The sequence below is a fragment of the Watersipora subatra genome, chromosome 6 (assembly GCF_963576615.1).
Source record: "Watersipora subatra chromosome 6, tzWatSuba1.1, whole genome shotgun sequence".
Taxonomy (NCBI): domain Eukaryota; kingdom Metazoa; phylum Bryozoa; class Gymnolaemata; order Cheilostomatida; family Watersiporidae; genus Watersipora; species Watersipora subatra.
Genome location: NC_088713.1, coordinates 30,450,094 through 30,477,016, shown reverse-complemented (window position 1 = coordinate 30,477,016; position 26,923 = coordinate 30,450,094). Strand labels below are relative to the sequence as shown.

The following is a 26,923-nucleotide window of genomic DNA, read 5'->3' as shown; positions in this document are numbered from 1 at the left end:
TAAAAATATCAAATAAAACAACAGAGATAAACATCTGAAAAAGGTGCATTTATCGGTTCCAAAAGAGATGAAATGTTATTTTATGTTAATGACTAGATATTAATTAAAACACAATATTTGATGATATTTTCTGGAATAAACATGGGTAATGCTCATGGATATTTTAAGGAAATAATTGTGTTTTAAGACAATGGGTTGTTAGTGAACCAGCCGTACCTTCTTTCACAATCTTTATTATAATAAATTTATTATAATGTCTGTCCGTTTGTTCGAGATCACAGGTGGAAGTTGGGGAAAAAATGGCATCACACGAGATTCAAACACAGACATTCTGTTTAGCACCTTGGTGCATTTTGGAAAAATTGTGCAATTTGTTATTAGACTTGATGATGGCTGTAGACGCATCGTCAGGGTAGATACTGTTTAATAAAACTCGCAATCCCGCTCAAAAACAAAAAAAATTAGTGCGCTCTTTGGTTGACAGCTAATAAAAATTTGATCAGTTTCTCCAATTGTTGCCTTTTCTCATTCAGCGAAAAACATTTATCTGCGTAGATAAGTGGTTGGTATCAAACATTCACTCGGCGCTGCCACATCAAAGTCTCACGTAAGGCCATTCAGTCATCCACCTCGGCGGGCAGAATAAATAGACTTCAACATATAATTCAGAGTGATTACAGAGATAGCAAACATTGAATTATAATATAAAGCGTGATGATAACAGATTAGAGGTCGGCGCATGTAACGATCTCATTCAACAGCCTGTCATCTGTTGATCACACGCGGTGCTGCAACCTTCAATTTATTTATGTTCTATTAGAGCCCTCAGCCGACCACTTGCATCCAGACCCGGTGCTCCATTGAAACGGGATGCTCTATTGAAAGCGTTAACTTTGAAATGTTGTTAAAACAATCGGTGAAGCAGATATAATCAGCTAGCAATAGGCCATTATCAAGACTCTAAAATGGCATTCTGCTGCAACGTTGTACATTACACTACGTGTCATAACAAACTGTCTTATCTATGGCTAAAGTCTGGGAAAATAGACGAAAGCGATTACTCATGCTGGGCTCGGCTAGAGCTGCGCAGGCTTTGAGCTCCACTCATTTTTACATTTGAAGATGGAGCTTCCACGAAATTCTAGTAGATTTTATCAGAATGTATCGGTATTTTTCTATTATTCGCGATTGTTTTGATGTTTGAGGTGATTTGACTGCCAAGATGCGTCAAAACTAAAATCTACAAAACATGATCGCTGTTAAAACGCTGAGAAGAAAAATACTAGCCAAAATGACATCACTAGCTTTCACGTCTATATCTCTAAAATCACGGGCGTTTGTCTTTCTCAATATCGATATCAGCAATTGCAGCGCCATGAGCCTCTATTTGGTCAGCGCGCTTGGCGAAATGCAACAATAGGACATCATAATTACACTTCGCTTAAATCTGAGCGTTTTAACCGCGATGAAGTTTCGACGATTGTAATCTTGAAACCTCCTAACAGTCAGATCACTTGAAGCATCAAAAACTGCAACAAATAATAGAGAAATACCTTCTACTTTCTGTTTACTGTTATACAGCTGTGAGCTGTTAAAAAAGAAAGTTTCATGCAATTTGGCTAAAAAATACTGCCTTGAACTTTAGAAGCTGAAGGTCATTGAAGGAAAGTCAGTATTTGATGAAACGTAACTTCTGTCTGGCAGCAAAACAAATGATATCTCAAGTGGCTGCAATCAATTACAACGAAACGAAAATACATAAAAAGGAGACTGGGCGGATGCCGCCAATATTTACTCCTCAAGCACTCTGTCAGAGTTGTCAGACGATATTATATATTAGATAGCATTTTATAGTGGGGTGGAGCAATTTTACTGACATAGGAAAAACTGCTAGGACAAATCTTCCCTGTAACATGATAGACCAACATGCAACAGCGTACTGCTGAGAACACTACATGCAAAGTTTTTGTGTTGGAAATATAAATTCCTTTGTTTTTTAATGTTTTAGATAATTGTTTACGGACAAACATGGCTTTCATTTGAGTTTTCAGAGTCCCCAAAGAATCTAATACAGTACGAACACATCCTGGCCGTATTGCTATAGTTGATAACCCCTTTTAACATGATCACCTCCAGCATATACTCCAGCATGTGTGGAATAAATTAGACCATTTTTGTTGAAAAAGGATAACTCTCACATACAACATAATTACTCATTGTAAATTCAGTCAATAGCCATAAATTATTTATTAAATTAATCTTTATTTTGTCCTAATAGAAAATATGTAAATCAAGCAGCTGTAAAATCGTGTTTTTGAATGATTATGTAAGCCGAATTGAGAAAATTTCATTTTTCAATGGTTGAAGACAACCCTCTGTATGGTTATTTTCACACCACATACATTTTTATTAACTTATTCAATTCATATATATTTTATATTACTTGAAATAATAAAATGTTTTATGGCTAAATTCACACTGAGTAACAAGGTTGTAAATGAGAATTTTGGTTTTCCAACAAAGGGGTCCAGTCTACTTCGCTCATCACTGCAGTTATTATTAGCGTAGGCTAAATGACCTCAGCTCACATGCATAGACAAAGTTTGTCTTTTTATCTACCCTACTAATTTGAGATACGAATTTAATTTGGTTTTAAATTTTAGATTTAAAAATATTTCTTGTATTCCAAGGCAAATATTTGCTTGGTATTTATTTCATATCTCAAATTTTTCATGCCGGAACACTCGTATCTCAAGATATTACTCTACTGCATAACTTGTTGAAAATTGCTATTTGACAAGCTGATGATAACGCATGAGGGTTCAAAAACAGAAGAGGTTGTTAAATATAACATAATCATACATTGACCCTCGCGTATTCCTATAATTATTTATAATGTATTCATGTCTTATTAAAAAGGTTCGTTGTTACACAGGAAGCACATGCCAAGTCATTTCCAGCCAGTAATTAAAGCTATCTTACATGGCGAAAGCCCCACTTTTTATCCTTAAATTTTACACGAGCCAGTTGAATAACTCAATCATAAACTAGAAATAATCCCATCATAGATATTTCGCATGAGAGAGCGCCTTTTCATTTCTTTTTCAAAATAATCAGACAATTTTTATGTTTTATGTTTTGCCACTATTTGCTGAGAATAATAGTCATGTTGTTTGACAGAAACTCTGACCCGCAAATGTCGATAAGAGAGCTGGTAAACCTAATTAGCAAAAGTACGCAAATTTTTTATTCAAAATAGCTGGAAGCTCAGGTTCATGAGCTAGACAGTTTTCTTCTCATTTAGAAGACACACAGGCTAACAAATGGAGTGCATTTTGATTGTCGTGACAACTCCGAATTAATTGAAAACTCATCTAGGATCGTTTGCAAGAAAAATATTCAAGAACATGAATCTTTAGCATTATGTAAATATGGAGCATTTCCTTTAAAAAAGAGAAGAGGGAGGCTGGCACACCCACCCGCACTTCAACGCCAGGCAGTCATCCTTGTTGGTCTCACAGTTGACTCCTTCCCATCCATTGACGCAAATGCATGTGTAGCCTGGGTTCTCATTGTGACAAGTGCCTTTGTTGAGGCACGGATTGTTAAGGCACTCATCCACATCTTCCGTACAGTGGGTACCTAAAAAATTAGCTGTTCTGATGAAGTTTGACGAACTGAAGTTGACAAAAACGATTGAAATTATTATAAAAGACTGTTCTGCTATCAGACAAGAGAACAGTCATCAAGTCAATGCTGCTGATAATAATTGCTGCCATGTTTAATGCTGCCGGTAGTAAAGTATTAGATACTCATAGACTCAGTTGTATACATAGCAGAGACTCGTATGATTGTGCCCTGAAATCTTTTTATCTCCACTGAGAAGAGCTTAGTCTAGTATTATAGATTCGGATCCAACAGCAGTGAGTGTTTCTATGATGTCAAATAGTATTCTCACAGTGAATGTCTTCATATAAATTTAGCCAAGCAAAATGGCGCTAAATGCGTTAGGATTTTACCGTTTCTATGACTCAGAGTGGAAGCATGAAAACATAATTATTGCAGCAGATGTTTGCTAGCTGAATGACCGGTGTTGCCAGGTAATAAAAAAGCTGTTTTCAAGTTTTTGCAACCAAAAGTCAAAAGTCGTGTTGTAAAAGGCTTCTCAGTACTTTTTCATTTTCAACTGCAATTTTGAAATAAAAAACATTTTCCAAATGCCGTGCATAGCATGAGGACATGAATATAAAAGACATGATATTTTAGGGATAGTCTTTGCGGGAGCATTTTGAACTGCTAAAAATTGAACGAATATTCCCTGTTTCCATAATGCGCAGTACTTTGGAGTTGCGCTCTCTCCGAATCATGGAAACGGCGGCTTCGCACTGAAATCACTGCGCACTGATCAGTGCGAAGCCAGTGCAAATTCGCAGCAAGGAAACGACAATTGCGCAGTGGCTGCGCATAGCTCTCTTGCCGTGGAGGCAGATTCATCGAGGGCCATAGACTAGTACAAAAGTTATCCCGCTTATCTTGTTTCTTTTTTCTATTCTTCCGATCTTCTTTCACTTAAATTTAATTATGGTCTGCTCCCACGAAGATGATGAGGTGATTACTCGCCTAGACTTGGTTATCGATGCCAACACTTTTCGAAAAAAGGAGGCAAGTCCTAAAGTAACATTTAAATAGTATATTACTTGAAAATACTTATTAAAAATATATTACTTTGTAAAAAGTGTGTTAAGGTTCGTAAAACCTTGTTAATGTGTATTGTAAATAAAAGTATAATGACGACAAAAGCATAAAAAGACTGTTTCTGACGTTCGGTATTTATGATCGATTATATCTCTCCATCCGGCGATTCGATTTATACAATTTCTCTTCTCTGGCTAATTTGATGAAAACCTCTGCGCAGCATGTAAACGTACAATCCCCTCGACTTCGGAGGGGGCTGCATCGAAGTACTGCCCATCATGGTATGAGTGAGTATGACATTCGCGTACTCCATCAAGGTGACCAATTAGCCACCTGCTGTAACCTGTTGTAACCATTCAACTGCTTACCTGTATGAGTGGAAGGACAGTCACATCTGTAGCCATTGATCAGGTCTATGCAGGTGCCACCATTAAAGCAATGGTTGCTAGCGCACTCATCGATGTTCACCTCACAGTTTCTACCTGCAGCGTACATATAACAGTTTCTACCTGCAGTGTACATACAACAGTTTCTACCTGCAGCGTATATATAACAGTTTCTACCTGCAGCGTACATGTAACAGTTTCTATCTGCAGCGTATATATAATAGTTTCTACCTGCAGTGTACATATAACAGTTTCTACCTACAGCGTACATATAACAGTTTCTACCTACAGTGTACATATAACAGTTTCTACCTACAGTGTACATATAACAGTTTCTACCTGCAGTGTACATATAACAGTTTCTACCTGCAGTGTACATACAACAGTTTCTACCTGCAGTGTACATATAACAACCAGCATTATACACCTGACCAACTCAGCCATATTTGGAAGAACCTTTAGGTAAACATAATTCATAGAGGATGGCTGTTTATGGCTGAGGACGGCCCCAACAGCATGCTTCGTTAACGTTACAAAGCATCATGATCTCCCCAACAACCCAGCCATCTCAATGATCAGTCCACATAACTACGTTTTTAACCGTTGAGATAACCTTGCGCTCGATTTGTAAATCGAATTGGTACCAAAAACAAATAAGGCACTAGAAAATAGTATAGTTGTTGGGTTTACCCCTAGTAACTAAAGATTGGTTCGCATTATATCGTCGTACTTCGGCGTTTGTCTTTTGGCGATTATCGTCGACTATGTGAACCGGGGGCCGATAGCATCGACAAAGCAACGAGTATGTTTCGCCGAACATAAACAACAGCCTGTATAGTGTGAACCATTTTGACGATGGCAATTCGCGGTTGCTGATAGCGTGATTTATTCATTTCCGTTTATGATAGATGTTGCAGGCCTAGTATTTGATTCGACCACACGAAAACAAATAACATTTGTTTTTCAATTTTTTCAATATCAAAACAAGTTTTCTTCGCGAAAAAATTAAAAAGAAATGGTATGGGTTTGTGTTATCATGGACAATCACTGAAGTATAACTGTGGCATCAACGCCGAGATATGGCGATATAGAGTGAACCAGCCTTCATAGAATCAAATCAAGTAGAATTGGGAATAATGTGATTTCAGTGATTCTGTTTCACAGGAAACGGTAAGCAGGCAATCTTTACTATATTAAGAGCCATGTTCATCCGTCTGAAGCCATGGTTGTATGTTGAGAAAAACATTGCAACAGGATTTGCCATCTCGACATTCATCTAAGCAGAACAACGGTCTAACACCTGCTACAATCGACCCCCTTATTTTAGATTGGAGTAATTGTGCAGAAGGTTATTAAACCTGACGATCTCTCATGGCGCACCCGACTGCCAGGGCACTAATAATAATCTTGTTACTGATAATACTAACAACATTAACAATAGGAGACAAAAGATTTATTTAAAGTGTTCACGTTAAAGCAAAGCAAAATTTTCACATCGACTAGAATGCACCAACATAACTTGGTCAAAAGTTACATCAGATGAACTGAATTGTCTTACTCAAACCTCGTGAGATCGCAGACGAGCCTTTTACCCGCTAGTGGTAGCGAATAATGGAACAATTGGCAGAAATAGAAAGGAATACTTGGCGAGCACTTGGCGGTTATGTCAGCTATTGAAATGCAAACGGTCATGTATGGTCATGTCATGCAAACGGCCCTTTTGATATGAGCGTCGATACGATGCTTTGAGTTATACTCAACTTGTTAACTATCAACGAATAGATTTCAGGAGTTGCTCTCTTCTTTCTCTTGTTCTTATTGAGTCTAGTTGGTTATTCCTCTGGGTAACAATGTCAGGGTTTTTTCAAATTCAAGTAGAAGCCTACGATTTTGTATAGTGCTATTATATTGTATTATGCATTATTATATTATATTTTACTAGAGAATATGTCCACTTTTCAAATTCAACTAAATCACTATTACGAATGATCTTCAAAGGCTCAACTGTTAATTTTTAAAATTGAGGTCCAAATTAAAGACATGTCACCAATCAACAGATCACATTTAGTCTCACTGAACAACATTTGGGATCCTAACTTTTACCTGTTGGCTGCTAGTTTAACTATTTTGTTACGGAAATCCTTTATAATGACCTTAGTACTTACATAAGAACATTGATCAAGCATCAGAGAGTTAACAGATCAACCCAAATTTTTGCCACAATAAATTTAGGATCTTGGGCTATTATATTGCAAAAAAAAACAATTAGTGTTCTTTTTAACACTAATGTTAACCCCCGACTCCCAAATGTTCATTAAAACTCCTATCACATGATAACTCAATGTGGACAAAACTCCAAATCAGCATGATCCGCGCAATGGAAACACAGTGATTGATAGAAACAATTCTACGGTCTCGCATAAAATGTAGTTATCTCGTTACATACCTTCAAACCCCGTGGGGCATGAGCAAACATATGATGTGGGTGTGTCCTCGACGCATAGCCCACCGTTCACACAAGGAGAAGGGTTGCAAGGGACATAGTCGCTTTCACAATGTACCCCTAAAATTGAACGCAACAGCTTATCAATTTTGAACAACAATATCTCACAAGGGAGGTCTCACGCCATCCTCTAACATATTTTTGGGTTCTCATGCTTTAGCTCAATGACACACAGAAAAATCACTTCAATGTAAAGGTGAGACGGTGTTATTTTAGAAAAATTTTAAACACTATCAAAGCTAAACTTATTGGATAAATCTTTTAACCCTTTGGCAGGGGAAACGACCAGAATGTCGTTTACCGGTTGCGTGGAGAAACGACATTTATGTCTATTTCGGTAGACGTTTATAAAGCTGTCGCCTAGTAACGTTAAACAAAGGATATGAACACTAGTAAGTTTTAAATATCATCAACAATATATGGGTCGATGGTTTACAGTAGGAAACGATTATCTGAGAGGCGTTGCTTTGTGCTAAAAGCTAAACAAATCGCGATTCCTTGGAAAAGATTAAAAGTTGGAAAAACCAGTCAACATCGGCTCGACTTTCAAAACGGTAAAATAAAAGATTATTTTATCCTGCGATCGTTAGTGATTTTTTGTCTGATCAGAATAAAAATAATTCAAATGATAGAAGTGATGTGAAATTTTTGAACTTTTAATATACTTGGATTATGCAGAGAAAACGATCGTTATGGTGGCTCGCACGGCTACGTTATAGCGTTTGACTCTACCGAAAAAAATGCTTCCAAGCATTTCATACAGGGACAATTGCACATGGTTGTAATTTTTTTTGAGTAGTAGACATGTGAATGAATGTATATGTGCAAAAAATTTTGTTCATAGAAATAAATTTAAGATTTGAGCTATGCATGTTCATCAAATATCGATTTTATTGAATTTTCGAAAATAAATTACATGAGTTTTGGTTGTTTTTGGGGGGCTTATACCTGGTCAAAGGGTTAAAAGTAGTTCTACGAATAAAAGTTTAGTATTTTATTTTGAAGGACCAAAGGGGTGAGTTAGGGAAGATCTTAGAACATATTAGCATATTTACATGTATTTTATTGTTCATATTACATAAAAACCTTCTCATCTTTGATTTACGTTTTAGGAATGCCTACTATATTGGGAAGCCAATTGGAGAGCACACAACTCCAAACCTTGAAGAAATCACTTAGAAGGCCTAATCAAAAGCAATGATTCAACAAAGCGCTACTGTAAAACAGTAGTTTATGCTGAGCTAGATAAGAAAGCACCTGCTGTGAGTGTCTATAGTGCCTATTGACACTGGTGAATAGTTGCAACATGTGGCTCTCAGGTTACCAGCGTGATAACACATAAATCATAGCTCTCCAGGATAGAAGTGGAAGAGACACGCTTGTCAGGGCCCTTGAAGAGAAGGCTTATCTGCTCATCAAACTGTTCATAATTTTTTTGACGAGATGGATTGCCACATTACTGTGCAATCCTGTCGCAAATGCCTGGATGAGCATTTTGTTTTGTTCTGCTTTCTAGACTGTAGATATGTCTATCACTGATTCCAATGTGCGAATGATGCGGGATTTAAAACTGTGCGCACGATGAGATGTTGCGCGATTAGCATTTTAACGAACATCGCATGTTGCGGTGCTTTGTTCAACGAGATATGGAATTCTACCAGAGGTCATAGCGGCGCGCTTCTGTCTCGTCAAATCAAAATATGAATGACTGAAATGTAGAAAATGTTTAAAATGGAATAGCTAGCGCGGAATTTTCTAGCAAGACATTTTTTCGTTCGCGTTTTTTGCAAGAACAAAACACTCAATAAAAATTTGCAAGTAACAAAACTCACTTGACTTGTGGGGTTTTATTGTATCCATCTTATGGATGACAAGTTTGGGGATTTATCCTCTCATGGATTACCCTCTCATGGATTACCCTCTCGTGGATTACCCTCTCGTGGATTACCCTCTCGTGGATTACCCTCTCGTGGACTACCCTCTCGTGGATTACACTCTCGTGGATTACCATCTCGTGGATTACCATCTCGTGGATTATCCTCTCGTGGATTACCATCTCGTGGATTACCCTCTCGTGGATTACCCTCTCGTGGATTACCCTCTCATGGATTAACCTCTCATGGATCATCCTCTCATGGATTACCTTCTTATGGATTACCTTCTTATTGATTACCCTCTCGTGGATTACCCTCTCATGGATTATCCTCTCATGGATTATTCTCTCATGGATTACCCTCTCATGGATTACCCTCTCATGGATTACCCTCTCATGGATTACCCTCTCATGGATTACCCTCTCATGAATTATCCCCTCATAGAAACTCGGTGATAACTACGCGAACCCGTTGCTAATGCCTGCCTGTCAATGCGAGTGAGCATTTTGTTTCTCTCTTCTTTGCAGACGCTTGTGTTTATACAAGAGCCTGACATTAGGAACTATGTCGGGCTTTCACCAGCCGTGTGGTTAGTGTCAGCAATGCCTAAACACGATCATTGCAAAAAGATCAAAAACTATTCGACAAAGCAGGGCAGGAAATGGCTCATAGAAGAGCAGCAAACAAGCTGTCTTCATCAGCATCCGCTGGTTTACTAATCTTTAGCGTGGAAAGCAAAAAAGGAGCTGTAATGATTTTCTGTTTGGACATAATGTTTAACCACAAATCAGCGTTAGTTATATTGACAGTAATCTCGCTTTGAATGGAAAGTCGTGATGGAGTGCTTGTAGCAACGGAATATTTAATATAGTTCTCCGTAGCAACAGCAAATGAAGTGGACATGGCAAATAGAAAGTGTCAAAGAAACTAAAATAGCCCAGTAAACACCTGTCAAAGCACCTGCCAAATCTGTCACATGCTAATGAGGATAGCTAACTGATTAGGTAGTTGGCGGAGATGAAAGACACCGGTCTTGCTACCTGCGTAAAACTATTCCAAACGACTTGCATACTCAGGCCAGCTCTAAAGACACCTATTGACTAAAAACGGTATACATTGATTTATAATAATTTTATTATAAATATACAATAAACTTGTACAAGATTTAGCAAACAATCAATATTTTATTTCAGCACAAGAACGTGACACTTGGTTTCAATGATCAAAGAACATTGTAGCATCGATAATCATATATCGACCAGCTGAATGTCGTTGCTACAAATACAAACGCCATTTGTATTTTGAAGAATTTTTGAAATTTGAAAAATTCCAATTTTCAAAACTGAAATCCCTAAGATGAGCATTCGCAAGCCTCTTTCTTATTGACAGATCTAATATTATTATTGATCTACTGACAGATTGATCTATTGATTGATGTACTAATTTATCTTTCAACTATTTTCAGAAAATGTGCTTCTGCGCAAACTCGCTTGAATCTTTGATTTTCTCAAAAAACGACGTCTGTCAGGTATGAAATTGCAAGGATGTTTCAGGTGTAAAGTCATAACAGAGTGTTATATCAGAGCAATATGTTATACTAAATTTTCACCAGCCTGTATTGTTTTCTTCGGAACAGCTCAAAGCTTTTCCATTCTATTTCAGATAGCCATTTGTCAGACATGTTATTACAGGAATGGCTCAGAAAATGGACTTACTTGCTCATCAGTTTATTTATCAGACCACTGTATTTATTCTGATATCAACTGTATTTATCCTGATATCAACTGTATTTATCCTGATATCAACTGCATTTATCCTGATATCAACTGTATTTATCCTGATATCAACTGTATTTATCCTGATATCAACTGTATTTATCCTGATATCAACTGTATTTATCCTGATATCAACTGTATTTATCCTGATATCAACTGTATTTATCCTGATATCAACTGTATTTATCAGACCTGATATCAACTGTATTTATCAGACCTGATATCAACTGTATTTATCAGACCTGATATCAACTGTATTTATCAGACCTGATATCAACTGTGTTTATCAGACCTGATATCAACTGTATTTATCAGACCTGATATCAACTGTATTTAACCAATACAGACGGTAAATGTACGAACCAGTAAATCTGCCGAGACAAGAACACTCATACGATCCTGGCGAGTTGTTGCAGGTGCCTCCATTCTGACACTCTACTGACTGACATTCGTCTATATCTGTCTGACACGTCGAGCCGGTGAACCCACTTGGACACTCACAGCTATAGCTCTCAGCTGCAAAAGACAGAAACATACTATAGTATAAAGACGAGCTTGGCAGAAGATGGAGATGATAATATAATAAAGATAATAATATAGATGACAATACAATAATATAATACAGAGGATATGAACCAAAGTGTTGAGGTCAGTTGACACGCATTGATGTTTATGTAGTCATCCCTGTCTAAGGTCTGCACTAGACATGACTTCTTAAACAAAACCATGCAAATTGAGTACAGTAAGCCTGGTTCCCATATCGATAGCTCGACTTTGGCGGTTGCGCGGCAAAACGCTTGCTACGCTAAGCTCGGCGACTTATGTTCACATGAAGCTGCATCGCTAATAATGGCATAAAAATGTTCACTCACCATGCCGTTTCGATAATGCTGACCTTCACCTGTACAATGCATTTCGGGAAGGATTTGCCTGCGGCTTTTCGCGAAATTTGAACAGCGCCTGAACTTTTGTGTTGACCGCCGGCAACTACCAGCGGCACTCGGAGCGTGTAGGTTCCCATTTCACCACTGATAGCCTGCGGTGCTGCCACCCCGGTACTTTGCGACGTATATGAGAACCAGGCATTAGAGACTCCTACACCGTATGAGGTTTGAGTGTATGTTGAGGTGATTGTAAGTAAAGGTTTGACTGTATGTTGAAGTTATCGTAAGTAGAGGTTTGACTGAATGTTGAAGTGATCGTAAGTAGAGGTTTGACTGTATGTTGAAGTGATCGTAAGTAAAGGTTTGACTGTATGTTGAGGTGATCGTAAGTGAAGGTTTGACTGTATGTTGAGGTGATCGTAAGTGAAGGTTTGAATTTATGTTGAGGTGATTGCAAGTAGAGGTTTGACTGTATGTTGAGGTGATCGTAAGTGAAGGTTTGACTGTAATTGCGGCTTCATAGCTTCAGTTGAACTGTCCATGAGCCCAAATACTTAAACCATAACTGTCACGAACAACCTTTATCGTATTTACTAGGTAAATCAGACACGCTAATTCCGATTTTGTACTCAAAATAAAGATTAGTCCACTAACCTTCAAAGTCATTTAGGCTTTTTTAAAGCGTTTCAATATCCGTTTCGAAAAACAACACAATCGGCATTACAAGCTCCGCCCATAAATATGTGACAAAACCTAGCTTTTTCAGGAACAGAAGTTAGGAATGTTTAGTCCGATTTAGGATAATAGAGATGGGTGTCTTAAAACCCATTATTATCTAAATCCAGCCTGTAAAATAATTTCAGTTTTTTATGAAAGGTATATAAACTATTTAAAATTGCTGGTAGCTTGTTACGTGACGTTTAAATGGGCTGGACGCCGAGAAAAATGAGCTCAAAAAGCACGGTTTTATCACAAGCTAGCGTTGTTATCGCGCTTTTTTAAATATGGCAATGTTAAATAGCTCATCTACCTTTCAGAAAGGACTGATATTATTTTTAAGGCTGAATTTAGATATTAATGGATTTTAAAACACCCATCTCTATTATTCTAAATCGGTCTAAACACCCTTACGTATCTTCTGTTCCTAAAAAGCTAGGTTACGTCACGTATTTATGGGCGGAGCTTGTTATGCCGATTGTGTTGTTTTCGAGACTGATATTAAAACGCTGTAAAAAAGCCTTCATTACTCTGAAAGTTAGTGGACTAATCTTTATTTTAATTACAAAATTGGAATCAGCGTGTCTGATTTACCTAGTAAATACAATAAAAGTTGTTCGTGACAGTTATGGTTTAACAATAAACATCAGTTTCTCTCATTTATGAAAGAAACAAAGGTCAAGTTGGATGTCTTCTACTACATCGACCTTTTGTTGAACTTACCCTAAAGGATGAAATTATTCGATGGATTTAATAATTCGCGTACTGTCAATTCCACGAGTTATTAAAATCCGCGAATAACTGGTTTTATTTTTAACACAAGGGAGAATAACTAATACCTCAAATTGAAAACTAGCCGCTAGGCAGAGTTAATAAACGTAGCCGAGTTCCAAATTTTTTAAAATAATCGCTGGGGCTTTGAGTTGAGCCCATTGCTAATGCATCACACTTCTTTACCAAATTTTTCAAGGTTGTCACAAGTTATTCGGAATTCGGCACGGCGTCATAATCGAAAAGTTTCCTGCAGTTCTTTACATTGAAAAAACTCATAACTTACCACAAATTGTTCGTTCACTAAAGGCCTCCACATCGATGAACATTCATGAAAATCTCTGAATGCGGCAAAAAAATGTATAGCTTAGCATGATCGACATAAATTTCTCAGCTAAATAGAAACCTAAACAAGTGGTATACACATGTGAAGGTACTACTCTATTTCTAGCTGCTTTCACAGATTAATTTATTTGCGAATGTGTTCATCCGTGAATAATTTAGCCCGCGAATATGCTTGAAAAGACCATTTTCACGAAATTCAATTCCGCCAATAATTTCATCCTGTAGGGCAGAGGTCAGGAACCTTTTTGGCTGAGAGAGCCAAAAACCCACATGTTTCAAAATTTAATTCTAAGAGAGCCATATGAATATTTTGAATCTCGAAAACATAAAATTGAAAAGGAAGACCAACAAATTTAGTATGATTGAGCAATTTTAGAGTATAAGAAAATTGAACTTATTTTGAACAACAAATAACAACTTGTTTTAGTCATCATTTGGTTTAAAGGGTTTACCTTTTGATCTAAAAATGACGTTTGCAGTCGCTGTGCGGCCTGCGCAGAGCAGAGTACAGAAAGTGATAGAAACTTTTTGCTGCGCGGCCACATCAAAAAGTTGCAAATGAAAATATATTTCTATTAAGGGAACGTTATTTTTCATTTTCGTCTTGGTAGTGACGTTATGTTTAATGTTACTATTATTTCAGCACTATTTGTATTATTACGTTAATTAAATTAACAGCTAAGTTATGAATTATTTTTCTACTGATTTATCAAAGAGCCAGATGCAATCATCAAAAGAGCCACATATGGCTCGAAAGCCATAAGTTCCCTACCCCTGCTGTAGGGTAAAATATAGTTTTATATCCCTAGTAGGACTGGAACGAGGCACTAACTGCATCAACTATTGATACATTAACAATGAGTCACTGTTTGACTTCCACCAGTTTAAGAATGGCTAGGAAAAGGTGTGAAGGCGGCATGCCATGCCGCCTGTCCATTAACCAGTTCTAAGGCTATGGATACTCGAGAGATGCCATCGAGAATGATAACGGTTATTATGAGATGAATAGCTATTATTAATGCTCAAATCATTATAGATTGTGAAGGAATTGAGGGAAACAAAGACTGGAATCGATCTCTAAGTCTTATCGCCAGTCAAGTAGGCTGTTATCTCAACTTGTCACATAGCTATGCTTCAGCTAGTTTTTTCCAAGTATATTTTTCTTTGTATGTTATAAATCCATACGTTGACAAAATAGATGACATCACTAGATTATATAAATGCAATTAGATTACTGCAATTTGAAAGCTGGACCCTTTCAATAAAATATCTTTGTACGGAATGAATTCATAAATTGACAAGCAAAAGGTCGATATAGTGGATGATTGACCAAAATATAGACATCGCTAGATTATGTAAATGCAATTCGATTACTAATTAGAAAGATCAACACTATCAAAAAATATTATCTTTATACTGTATAGATTCATAAGTTGATTGATAAAAAGTCGATATATTATATGATCGACAAAATACAGCCGTGGGTTGACCTCAGTAGAATATGTAGACTTAATTTGATTGATATAACTCGAGGAGCGCTCATGGAAGAATTATCCATGAAAGATTGACCCGCATGTAGCCTACTGTTGCTATGGAAAAAAGCTGCACCGAATAAGATTTGAACTCATGTCATTGAACTTTGTAGACCAACACTCCAACACCTGCACCAATCGACTGCCACATTTTTGAATAGCTGTGCACAGTGATTACACCTGACCATCTGTTAGTTATGAATAAAACATACTGTGTGGTCGCTGCAGGGGCTCTAACTCCATAGCATTGTGGAAAGCAAGGTCCATATCTCATTAAGGATGTAAAATGACACCTTACTAGATCATAATGGTGGCTAAGATTACATGTGAGCCCATACAACGCTATGCTTTTCCTGGGCGCAGATATAATGTCTACCGCTCTTGTTTCCATAGCGCGGATGATGTGGATTTGGAATTGTATGCACATGGAATTACGATGCGATAAGTATTCCGATAGACAATCGCGTGTTACGGATTAACGGGAGCGCTTTGTTAAAAAAAAAGAAGAATTCTACACCAGAGATTATAGTGGCACAATCTTGTTTAAACCATTGAAATAGGAATCACCCAAGTGTAAGAAATGTTTAAAATGGAACAGCTTATGCAGCATTCTTTTGAACATCATTCGCACAAGCACGATACATTCAATAAAAGTTTGCGTGTATTTGACTTGAGTGATTTGACTTGTGGGTTTTGACTCTTCCCATTTTTTGCTGCCGCCAACTGGTGAATTAACCAGGGCATGGAAACATAGTGTACGCCTAGCAGCCCTTTTGTAGGATATTTTAAAGGTTGACTTGCAATAAAATTCACATTACAGTTATTTGGTATCAAAAGATTCACCATGTCTTACTCTGTTGTAAGTGCCAAATGTGAGGAAATGTGATTACAAGCTCTTAAAAGCTCAAAAACGAAAAGCCGCCGTAGATTGGAATCTCTTTATTTCGATGACGTAGTAACGAAATCTGGTTATCATCTTGTCACGTGATGTTCACGTGTGAATTGAAAGGCCAATAAAAAGCTCAATATAAAACTTATCGTAGCACTAGTCTATGACAAACACTTCGGGTATTACCGAAGACCCCCGTATCAAATGTAGATGCTCGCAACTTTACAGTTTTGTTTCGGTTTGGTCTAATCGACAAGTCGTAATCTGATCATGTGACCCAATACTTCTCAAAGAATTTTTGCAGCACTTTTCGATTATCACAAGTGACCAACAGGCTCGTCATGATTATCAGGCAATGATATGTACTCCTTTAAGCTAAGGCTAAAAAGTTAAACGAATTTTTATGGTAAGTTATAGGATATCACTGCTAAAAGTGACCGCATTACGATGACGATAAAACAGATGCGTAAGAACAATAGACATGGTTTTATTGAATGCGTGAAGTATGTTTGTGAAAATATTTCGACGAATGAGGTTGCATAAAAGTGTAAACAGAAACAATCTACCACAGCTACGTCACATTTGAGCCGTTTTGGAAAGCGAATCCAAACTACGGCGGTCTCGTGTGGCTGCGATTAACTGTTCATTTTTTAGCTTTTAAAAGCTTGTAATCACATTTCCACATATTTTGCACCTACAACAGAACAGAGTAAGACATAGTGAATCTTTTTATATCAAATAACTGTAATGTGAATTTTGTTGCAAGTCAACCTTTACGTAACATCAGAGACCCATAATCCAGGCATCAGTCAAGAATGTGTGCTGACAGCATGGAACCAGTTTCTAGCAGTCATCAACAATCAATCATGGAGGAGGATGTGGTGGGAAAATTGACTCTGTTATGACAATCAGTCAGCGCTGCCGAACTAATCGCTGCCATCTTTAGCCGCTTAATGATGAACTTGCACAGAATTTTAGTTGATTTTATTAAAACGTCTGAATCAGTTGGTTTCTATTATTGCGGTGGTTTTGTATGCTTGAGACGATCTGACTGCCAGGATGTTTCAAGATTAAAATCAACAAAACTTGATGGCGGTTAAAATGCTCAGATCAAGCGAAAGTACAATTTATGACACCTATAGTTGCAAAAAGACCGACAGAATAGAGACATGTAACTTGAACGCAATAGTCGATATCAACTATGTATGGCAATGATAGCAAGTAGTGATGTCATTTTGGCTAGTATTTTTCTTCTCAGCGTTTTAACAGAGATCATGTTTTGTAGATTTTAATTTTGACGCATCATGGAAGTCAAATCACCTCAAACATCAAAACAATCTCCAGTGATATAAAAATACCGATACATTCTGATAAAATCTACTAGAATTTCTCTACTAGTTCATCCAAACTACATAAAAGTTCTATTTGCAGGTCGAACCAGCAATAAATGGAAACTAAGACAACTCGGATTATCGGAGGCAGCAGGGCTGTAACATAGCGGCTGCTGCCTCCGACTTGTTGCTAACAAGTTAATACTCTTCACACCAGCCACCACCAGCCTCGTGTCTCATTGTTTTAGCCTGATTGACTTCAGGTCCTTTAGTAGAGTCCCTCATTGAAAACGGGAGTCTACGCAGGCAGCCCTGAATTCAATTACACCTTTATAGTCTTCAGCTAACGCGTGTGTTATGTTATCAAAAATCTGGCATATGTCGACAAGTGTTCACTATTAATTACACCCATTGAACTCTTCTGTGGTATCTTATCATGAATAAAACTCCAAACATTCAATTGGGAAAGGTATCAGTTATGTGAACCCATTTAGTTAATAACTAATATATCGCTGGTGTTTTTCCCTCAATCTTTCAAGAAATGTACAAAATATTTGCCGACGACACTTGACGTCATAATCGTACTTTCGATTAATCTTAATCTTTAATCATGATCACGTTTGATCAATTTTAATCTAGACAATCCTGGCAAACAGATCACCTCAAACATCAAAAACAATTGTAAATGATAGAAAAATATCCAGTAATTTCTAATAAAACCTATAAAGATTTTGTTTAAGTCTTTAGGGATAACTACGAGATTCTCGCTGTTCAAATTGAATTCGAAAACTTGCACCAACTTGAATCTTTATGTTATTAATGGAATTTTTTACAGTGTTAGGCAACAAATTTACATAAATTCTTTACGTCATGTGGAATTTACGTTATGTGAACTCTGTCTATTTCTCAGAATGTCAACTTCGCAAACGTAAGTAAAAATAATAGATTATACAAGCACCTGTAGAGTTAGATATGCAGACAGCGTTGTTGTTACAATGATTGTCAGCACAATAGTCAACCTCCTCGCAGTGTCTGCCTCCCCATCTATAAGGGCAGTTGCATTCATAGACTTCCAAACTTCCTTGGAGAGAGCAACTCCCACCTATAAAAGGTACGTACATAGAAATACTTCTACAAATATTTATTTATTGGGTAGCAGTAAGCTAAAGCAAAAATGGTGTCAATATCATTTCAAGCACTAAAAAAGCAATAAAAATATTGAACTTTTTTCAAAGTTCGTTTTTTGCACAATTTAACTACCAGCTGTAAAAGAACCCTCGGTACAAGGATTGGCAATATTTTTTATTATCCAAAAAAAAATTCTGACTAGACCTGTGATTACACCTAACTATTCTGTGACTTCATCAGAACTCACTTCAATACATTTTGGTATATTTTAATATATTAAAATTTATCACAATATTAAGTTATATATATTAAACTTGTACGCCATTTATTTGATTGACTAACTGTTGCTCTTCTTTTTTTGTTTGTTTTATAGCATAATTTGAAAAATATTTTTATCTGAAATCAAATTGCCAGTAAAGTAATATATACATGTATATAATTTAGTATTTAAAGCCATTTTAGTTAGCAAAGTACTCCAATGAAACTAAAATCTTGCAATAGAGCAAGTTTTTCCACTCACATAGACACGTGCAGGAAAGAAGCTAACTCCCACTCACAGAGACACGTGCAGGAAAGAAGCTAACACATTCAGCATGCCATGAGTATATATTATCTAACAGACATTGAATTGGCCACAGTAAACTGTCTATATGCAATAAACAAATAAGATTCATATGTACGACTAATCAGAAAACACTGGAGCACATTCAAGGCGAAATAATAGGCAATCCGACAAGATAGAACAGGTGTCATGGAGATGAACTTAGAAAACGGTCTGCATCTTCGAACTATTATTAGAGAAACTTGACAATATATTAAATCGAGTTTTTTTCGAATGTCGTATGTTGTTGTCTCGCAGACAAATACTCAGTAAAATATTTATTAGTACGCTTGCGGCCTATTCAGTGATTCCTCATTTTTCAAAGTTAATCAGGACCAGCACTTCCACAAAAAGTGAAAATCCACAAAATAAAAACTAACTTTGCCTGCTAATCCCTGCCTTTATCATGTCGAATAACAACTATTAATGAATAATTTCATTAATCTTAAGCATTTCCCTCTCTTTCTGAGGTTCATGAGACGATTTTGAGGGTCAAAGGCATTTTGGAAGCATGATGAAAGATGTCCCGAGCACTTCGCGCTTTTTGCAAAACGTAACAAGAAGATAGCAGCGTGTTTGGAGATCCCACTGTAATATGATCCCACTGGGTAGGGAGAGTTTACTGTAATATGAAGTAGCGAGGGTTTACCGTAATATGAAATTTCCAAGTAATAATTGAAAATACGAACGATTAAACGCGTCGAAATGAGGAAATACTTACCATTTTGACAAGGATTGTTATAGCAGGCTGAATCTGGGTTTCTTTCACCACAGATTCTGCCAAGATATCCTAGCAAGCACCTGCACCTGTAGTCGACTAAAGCCTGCGTCGTCACAACCTCACAAAGAGCCCCATTCTGGCAGGGTGATGCTATACACGGGTTGACAACTTCACAATAGATTCCACTATACCGTTCGAGGCATCTGCAAGCAAGCAGAGGTATGAAAGGGACTCAATCAAAATGGATTACAATCGGACAAAAACAACCACTGCCTCTCCATTCCCAGAAGTTCTACGTTGGGCTAGTTATTTCTTTGAAGACATTGTAATACAGTCCAAGAAGGCTAGCAGACAAACTTTTCAACTCTTTCTTTATGGAATTTATGCTCGCTCTGACGGAATTAATTTCTGTCCAATTTTTGTTTGACGCACACTCGGACACACACACTCGGACACACACACTCGGACACACACACTCGGACACACACACTCGGACACACACACTCGGACACACACACACGGACACACACACTCGGACACACACACACACTCGGTATGTTTCCTGTAAAAGCTGGAGTTCCTCTCATGAAAAACTTTAACCTTGAGTTTTTTTGGAATCAACAGAGTCAATGCATTTGACATTCAAAAACCCACGTTTTATAATTTTTTTAAATAAATAAAAATAATTAGATAAATTAGATAAACCTTTACTTACAATCCCCTCAACATACAGTCAAACCTCTACTTACAAACTCCTCAACATACAGTCAAACCTCTACTTACAATCCCCTCAACATACAGTCAAACCTCTACTTACAATCCCCTCAACATACAGTCAAACCTCTACTTACAATCCCCTCAACATACAGTCAAACCTCTACTTACAATCCCCTCAACATACAGTCAAACCTCTACTTACAACCCCCTCAACATACAGTCAAACCTCTACTTACAATCCCCTCAACATACAGTCAAACCTCTACTTACAATCCCCTCAACATACAGTCAAACCTCTACTTACAATCCCCTCACCATACAGTCAAACCTCTACTTACAATCGCCCCTACATACAGGTAAACCTCTACTTACAATTAATCCACACCTTTGAAGATATTCGTCTCTAAAACTTTGTTAGTAAACAAATATTTATAATCTTTTGGTTTTAAATAAAACTGTAAAATGAACTTATTAGGACGGACGGACGGACAATCGAACGGAACTACAAACATCTTAAACACAAGGTTAATAATATCACCATAACATAATAACTAATACTGCTTTCAATAGAACACCATGAACAAATTATAATACACCCTAATTACAGTTGTGTTGAAATTTGCTTTTCGAAGTGACTATTTTAGTTTTAGACGCGTTAACAATTATCCTCACGTTGCAGCCCGCTACAAGTTGCAGCCCGCTACAAGTTGCAGCCCGCTACAAGTTGCAGCCCGCTACAAGTTGCAGCCCGCTACAAGTTGCAGCCCGCTACAAGTTGCAGCCCGCTACAAGTTGCAGCCCGCTACAAGTTGCAGCCCGCTACAAGTTGCAGCCCGCTACAAGTTGCAGCCCGCTACAAGTTGCAGCCCGCTACAAGTTGCAGCCCGCTACAAGTTGCAGCCCGCTACAAGTTGCAGCCCGCTACAAGTTGCAGCCCGCTACAAGTTGCAGCCCGCTACAAGTTGCAGCCCGCTACAAGTTGCAGCCCGCTACAAGTTGCAGCCCGCTACAAGTTGCAGCCCGCTACAAGTTGCAGCCCGCTACAAGTTGCAGCCCGCTACAAGTTGCAGCCCGCTACAAGTTGCAGCCCGCTACAAGTTGCAGCCCGCTACAAGTTGCAGCCCGCTACAAGTTGCAGCCCGCTACAAGTTGCAGCCCGCTACAAGTTGCAGCCCGCTACAAGTTGCAGCCCGCTACAAGTTGCAGCCCGCTACAAGTTGCAGCCCGCTACAAGTTGCAGCCCGCTACAAGTTGCAGCCCGCTACAAGTTGCAGCCCGCTACAAGTTGCAGCCCGCTACAAGTTGCAGCCCGCTACAAGTTGCAGCGCGCTACAAGTTGCAGCCCGCTACAAGTTGCAGCCCGTTACAAGTTGCAGCCCGCTACAAGTTGCAGCCCGCTACAAGTTGCAGCCCGCTACAAGTTGCAGCCCGCTACAAGTTGCAGCCCGCTACAAGTTGCAGCCCGCTACAAGTTGCAGCCCGCTACAAGTTGCAGCCCGCTACAAGTTGCAGCCCGCTACAAGTTGCAGCCCGCTACAAGTTGCAGCCCGCTACAAGTTGCAGCCCGCTACAAGTTGCAGCCCGCTACAAGTTGCAGCCCGCTACAAGTTGCAGCCCGCTACAAGTTGCAGCCCGCTACAAGTTGCAGCCCGCTACAAGTTGCAGCCCGCTACAAGGCATACATAAATTGTCACAATAGATCGTGAACATCAGACAAACTACAATGGAACAAAGGACAATAGCAGACCACCACTATCAATAGAAGTTCCCTCCCACGATGAATGATTTAGGGCAATGCAAGCCATTTCTCCTTGTTTATACAAATGGAAATGAAGGGGTTAAAGTCAATTGTTCACTGTAATCCCAAGTTGATGTGTTGTGATCACGAGTTGAGATGTCCAGACTTAGTATGACCGGTATACCATTCCCAAGATCCTCTACTGCCATAGGCATAGAGTTGTCAGTGCTTACCTCATTAGCATACAATTATCCATATAACACTTATAAGCTTAAAATTAGCTGTACAACCCCTATTAGCATAGAGTTATCACTATTATATTCAAGCATAGAGTTATCAATACTACGCTCATAGGCATAGAGTTATCAATATAAGTCCCACAGGCATAGAATGATATTGTGATTGCCAGCAGAAGGTTGATATAAACTGCTAGCCTAAATCCTTGTGTGTACCTTTAGATTTTAACCTGTTTTTATATTGAACTGAGTCTACGCTCTAAAACAGCCAATAAAAGGTCTGGCTGGAGAAGATAAATGAACTCATGACACTTTTATTTAAATTTATGACAATTATATGATTACACGAGACATACATACTTTTTAGGAGGCTCGCGAGTACTACTATAAGAACATGGAGATGGAAGCTGCATTTAGAATGTCTGCCATTTCATTTGCATAAGCATCCCATAATGCCACCTTGTTTAGAATTCGATGAACAAGTAGAGATCTTATCAGAATATCACATCAGATGATGGAAAATAAAGGTTATAATCTAAACAAAGTAAGCACTCTAGAGCATAAGCAACCAATCACTGCCAAGCGTGGAGTCGTTGCCTCAATGAATAATTCCTTTGAGCAGCTAACAAACATTGGTAAAAGGATTTAAACAACCTTCGTGTATCAACTTCCAGCTTTAGTTACAATATTTAACATGCTTGACAAAGGTTGTAGGCTAAACAGACATAACCACTTCTGTAATGCTTCCACCCGAGTATGAGCGTTCCCTCCAAGTTGTCTGCTCAACGATGTCTCCCTCCAAGTTGTCTGCTCGACGATGTCTCCCTCCAAGTTGTCTGCTCAACGATGTCTCCCTCCAAGTTGTCTGCTCAACGATGAACTTACACAAAATTCTAGTAGATCTCATCAAAAGTATCGCAATTTTTCTCTATCAGTTGCAATAGTTTTTGGTGCTTGAGGTGATATGACAGCAGGTGACAGCAGGTGACAGCAGGTGATATGACAGCCAGGATGTTTCAAGATTAAAATCGAACTTGCGAACTTGAACTTTATTCAAAAGTTCAAAAGAAAAATACAGTCACACTTCGACCTATTATTTATATATTTATATATAGAACAATTAAATATATATTGATTGGTTTCCATACTCTAAAAAATGCAAATAAAACACTCAAAACAAGATATTGTAACAGAAAGAACATGTCGGTTATTGTCCTAACTTACCACATGCTTTCAAAAAGCAACAAATAAAAAAGAATGCAAGGAAATGTGATTAATTTAAATTTAAAATTAAATACATACAATAGCAGCTAGCGCTAGCATTTGCCAGAGAGGGAGAGATAAGTTATCCTTCATTACAACAGTTGACTTTAATAAATTTGGATTTTATCCAAGTCTTAAAAAACAAACTAGGAAGCAAATCTAAAAGCAAACTTTTATTTTTAACTTAACATAATTAAAATTTCTTCGGCGTTCATAGTTTGAAGTTTCTCGCTGGTTAGCTAATTTTTCCTTTGTTTCGCTTTCACGACTAGCCGGACGTTAGAACATGAACCTATCTAAGGACGTTTGCCTTTGTCGCCTTTTCAACATGTTGCGATTAGGACGAACACAGGTGTCGTCACAAAGGTTTAATGCACAACCACTAGCCAACTTGTCCGAATGTCTATTTTTATAGTTTTGATAGATAGCAACGGCCTTTTCAAATAGCGTCGTTTCAGTTACGCTGTCACCGGCCAATTGTTTATCTTTTATCCATTGCCTGAGCGGTCTCTCCATGAGCGGTCGTGAAGATCGCTGCGCCGTTTAGAAACTACGGTTAGTCCTTTTGCGAGCTAAATGCCCTGAATATAATCCTTCTGTTTGATAATTGTGGATGTAGTGCTGTCATATTGCTGCGCTAGCTCAATCACGCATACACATTTCGCATATTTTTCAATAATTTTCCGTTTAATATCAGTTGTTATCATTTGCTTTTTCTTTGCATTATTTTTCATTTTACTGGCAAACTTTCGGTCTACGCACAGTATTTTTAATTCACATAATTCTGCACTGAAAAGCGCGCACAAAAACATGGTACAAAAGTATAACCTGAGTAGTTGAAAAATACAGATTGATGCTGTTGTCATAAAACACTTCCGGCATACTTGGCAACTGACTCACGTGCTCAAATCTCAAACATGGCTCGTATGTTAGTGCTAAAACTTGCTTAAAAGCTGGCTCGTATCTCAAGTTTCTCGTACGTCAGAGCACTCGTAAGTTGAAGTATTACCGTACATTGAAATGACATCACTAGTTACTATTATTGCGATAGTTGATATCAGCTATTGCGTTCAAATTGAAGCATTTCGCATTATGGATGTAATCATCATACTTTCATTGGTCTGAACATTTTAATCTTTGAATTCATGTCGGACACAGTCCAGCGGACATGGGAACCTCAACTACTGGACTTGCTAAAGACAGAGTGACATGGGTCTAAGTCAAGTGCCAGTCTTGCCAAGTGCTGCATATATTATAATAGCTAATTGAAGAGGTATCTGTGTGCGCGATCCCTTGAAGACAACTAACTCCCGCTTAGCTTACTGCAAGCCGAGGCTGTGCTTCATTGTTAGGAGTGTTTTAGGAATGTTTCGGTGTCCAGCACAAGGGAGCAACTGAAGACATGTCCAGTTGCAGAGAGCAATTTGAGGTTGGGTGTCATTCTTGCTACTACCAGTGCCCTTTTGTGGGATTCGAACCCCTAACCGGTTGTTTGCCGGTTAGGCGCTCTAGATCACCACATCACGGCTGCTCTCACCCTTCTTTATCAGTAAATAGGAAAGAACCAACTGAGCCATTCTGATTGCCAGGAGTGCAACAGGAGTTGACTAAAAAGATGGGGAGGCAGAACGGCTAAATGGACACTGTGGTCACCAACAATCGTTTGCAAACTCATCACCATGGAAACCAGCCATAAATCTCATCAGACTAGTTCTACCGGATTGCAAATAGATTAGTCATTGAGAGATCTCTGTTTCGACTGACAGTCTCGACTGCAGGGAGGACACTCGGCTACCGAAAACTAATCACCTCTTCACAGACTAGCGGACAGCCGACAGCGAACAGCCACTATCTCTGAACAAAACTTGAGAATAAAACTCTAAAAAATCAGTATAGTGTTTGTAAACAGAAAAGGTAACGCAAACCACCACTACGGCAGTATAGTATGTTTTAGAAACATTACAATTCTAATTTGCTTCCGTTTTTTTAGTTTTATTACTTTATTGGTAGAAGCATCGTTTCATACGTACACTAACTCTCCACGACATCTACTTTATTGGTAGAAGCATCGTTTCATACGTACACTAACTCTCCACGACATCTACTTTATTGGTAGAAGCACCGTTTCATACGTACACTAACTCTCCACGACATCTACTTTATTGGTAGAAGCATCGTTTCATACGTACACTAACTCTTCACGACATCTACTTTATTGGTAGAAGCATCGTTTCATACGTACACTAACTCTCCACGACATCTACTTTATTGGTAGAAGCATCGTTTCATACGTACACTAACTCTCCACGACATCTACTTTATTGGTAGAAGCATCGTTTCATACGTACACTAACTCTCCACGACATCTACTTTATTGGTAGAAGCATCGTTTCATACGTACACTAACTTTCCACGACATCTACTTTATTGGTAGAAGCATCGTTTCATATGTACACTAACTCTCCACGACATCTACTTTATTGGTAGAAGCATCGTTTCATACGTACACTAACTCTCCACGACATCTACTTTATTGGTAGAAGCATCGTTTCATACGTACACTAACTCTCCACGACATCTACTTTATTGGTAGAAGCATCGTTTCATACGTACACTAACTCTCCACGACATCTACTTTATTGGTAGAAGCATCGTTTCATACGTACACTAACTCTCCACGACATCTACTTTATTGGTAGAAGCATCGTTTCATACGTACACTAACTCTCCACGACATCTACTTTATTGGTAGAAGCATCGTTTCATACGTACACTAACTCTCCACGACATCTACTTTATTGGTAGAAGCATCGTTTC

General features: G+C 38.2%; 1 protein-coding gene across 1 annotated transcript in view; it reads right to left on the bottom strand.

Annotated features, from left to right (window-relative positions):
* The window catches only part of LOC137398809 (neurogenic locus Notch protein-like), an 84,325-nt gene that overhangs the window by 38,669 nt on the left and 18,733 nt on the right, over window positions 1-26,923 (bottom strand). Inside the window, exons 3-8 of the mRNA XM_068084987.1 lie at window positions 20,153-20,355; window positions 18,661-18,804; window positions 11,597-11,749; window positions 7,528-7,644; window positions 5,064-5,177; window positions 3,480-3,642 (exon numbers count right to left, since the gene is read on the bottom strand). Of these exons, the coding sequence (XP_067941088.1) occupies window positions 3,480-3,642; window positions 5,064-5,177; window positions 7,528-7,644; window positions 11,597-11,749; window positions 18,661-18,804; window positions 20,153-20,355 (894 nt within the window). The remainder of the gene's footprint in view (window positions 1-3,479; window positions 3,643-5,063; window positions 5,178-7,527; window positions 7,645-11,596; window positions 11,750-18,660; window positions 18,805-20,152; window positions 20,356-26,923) is intronic.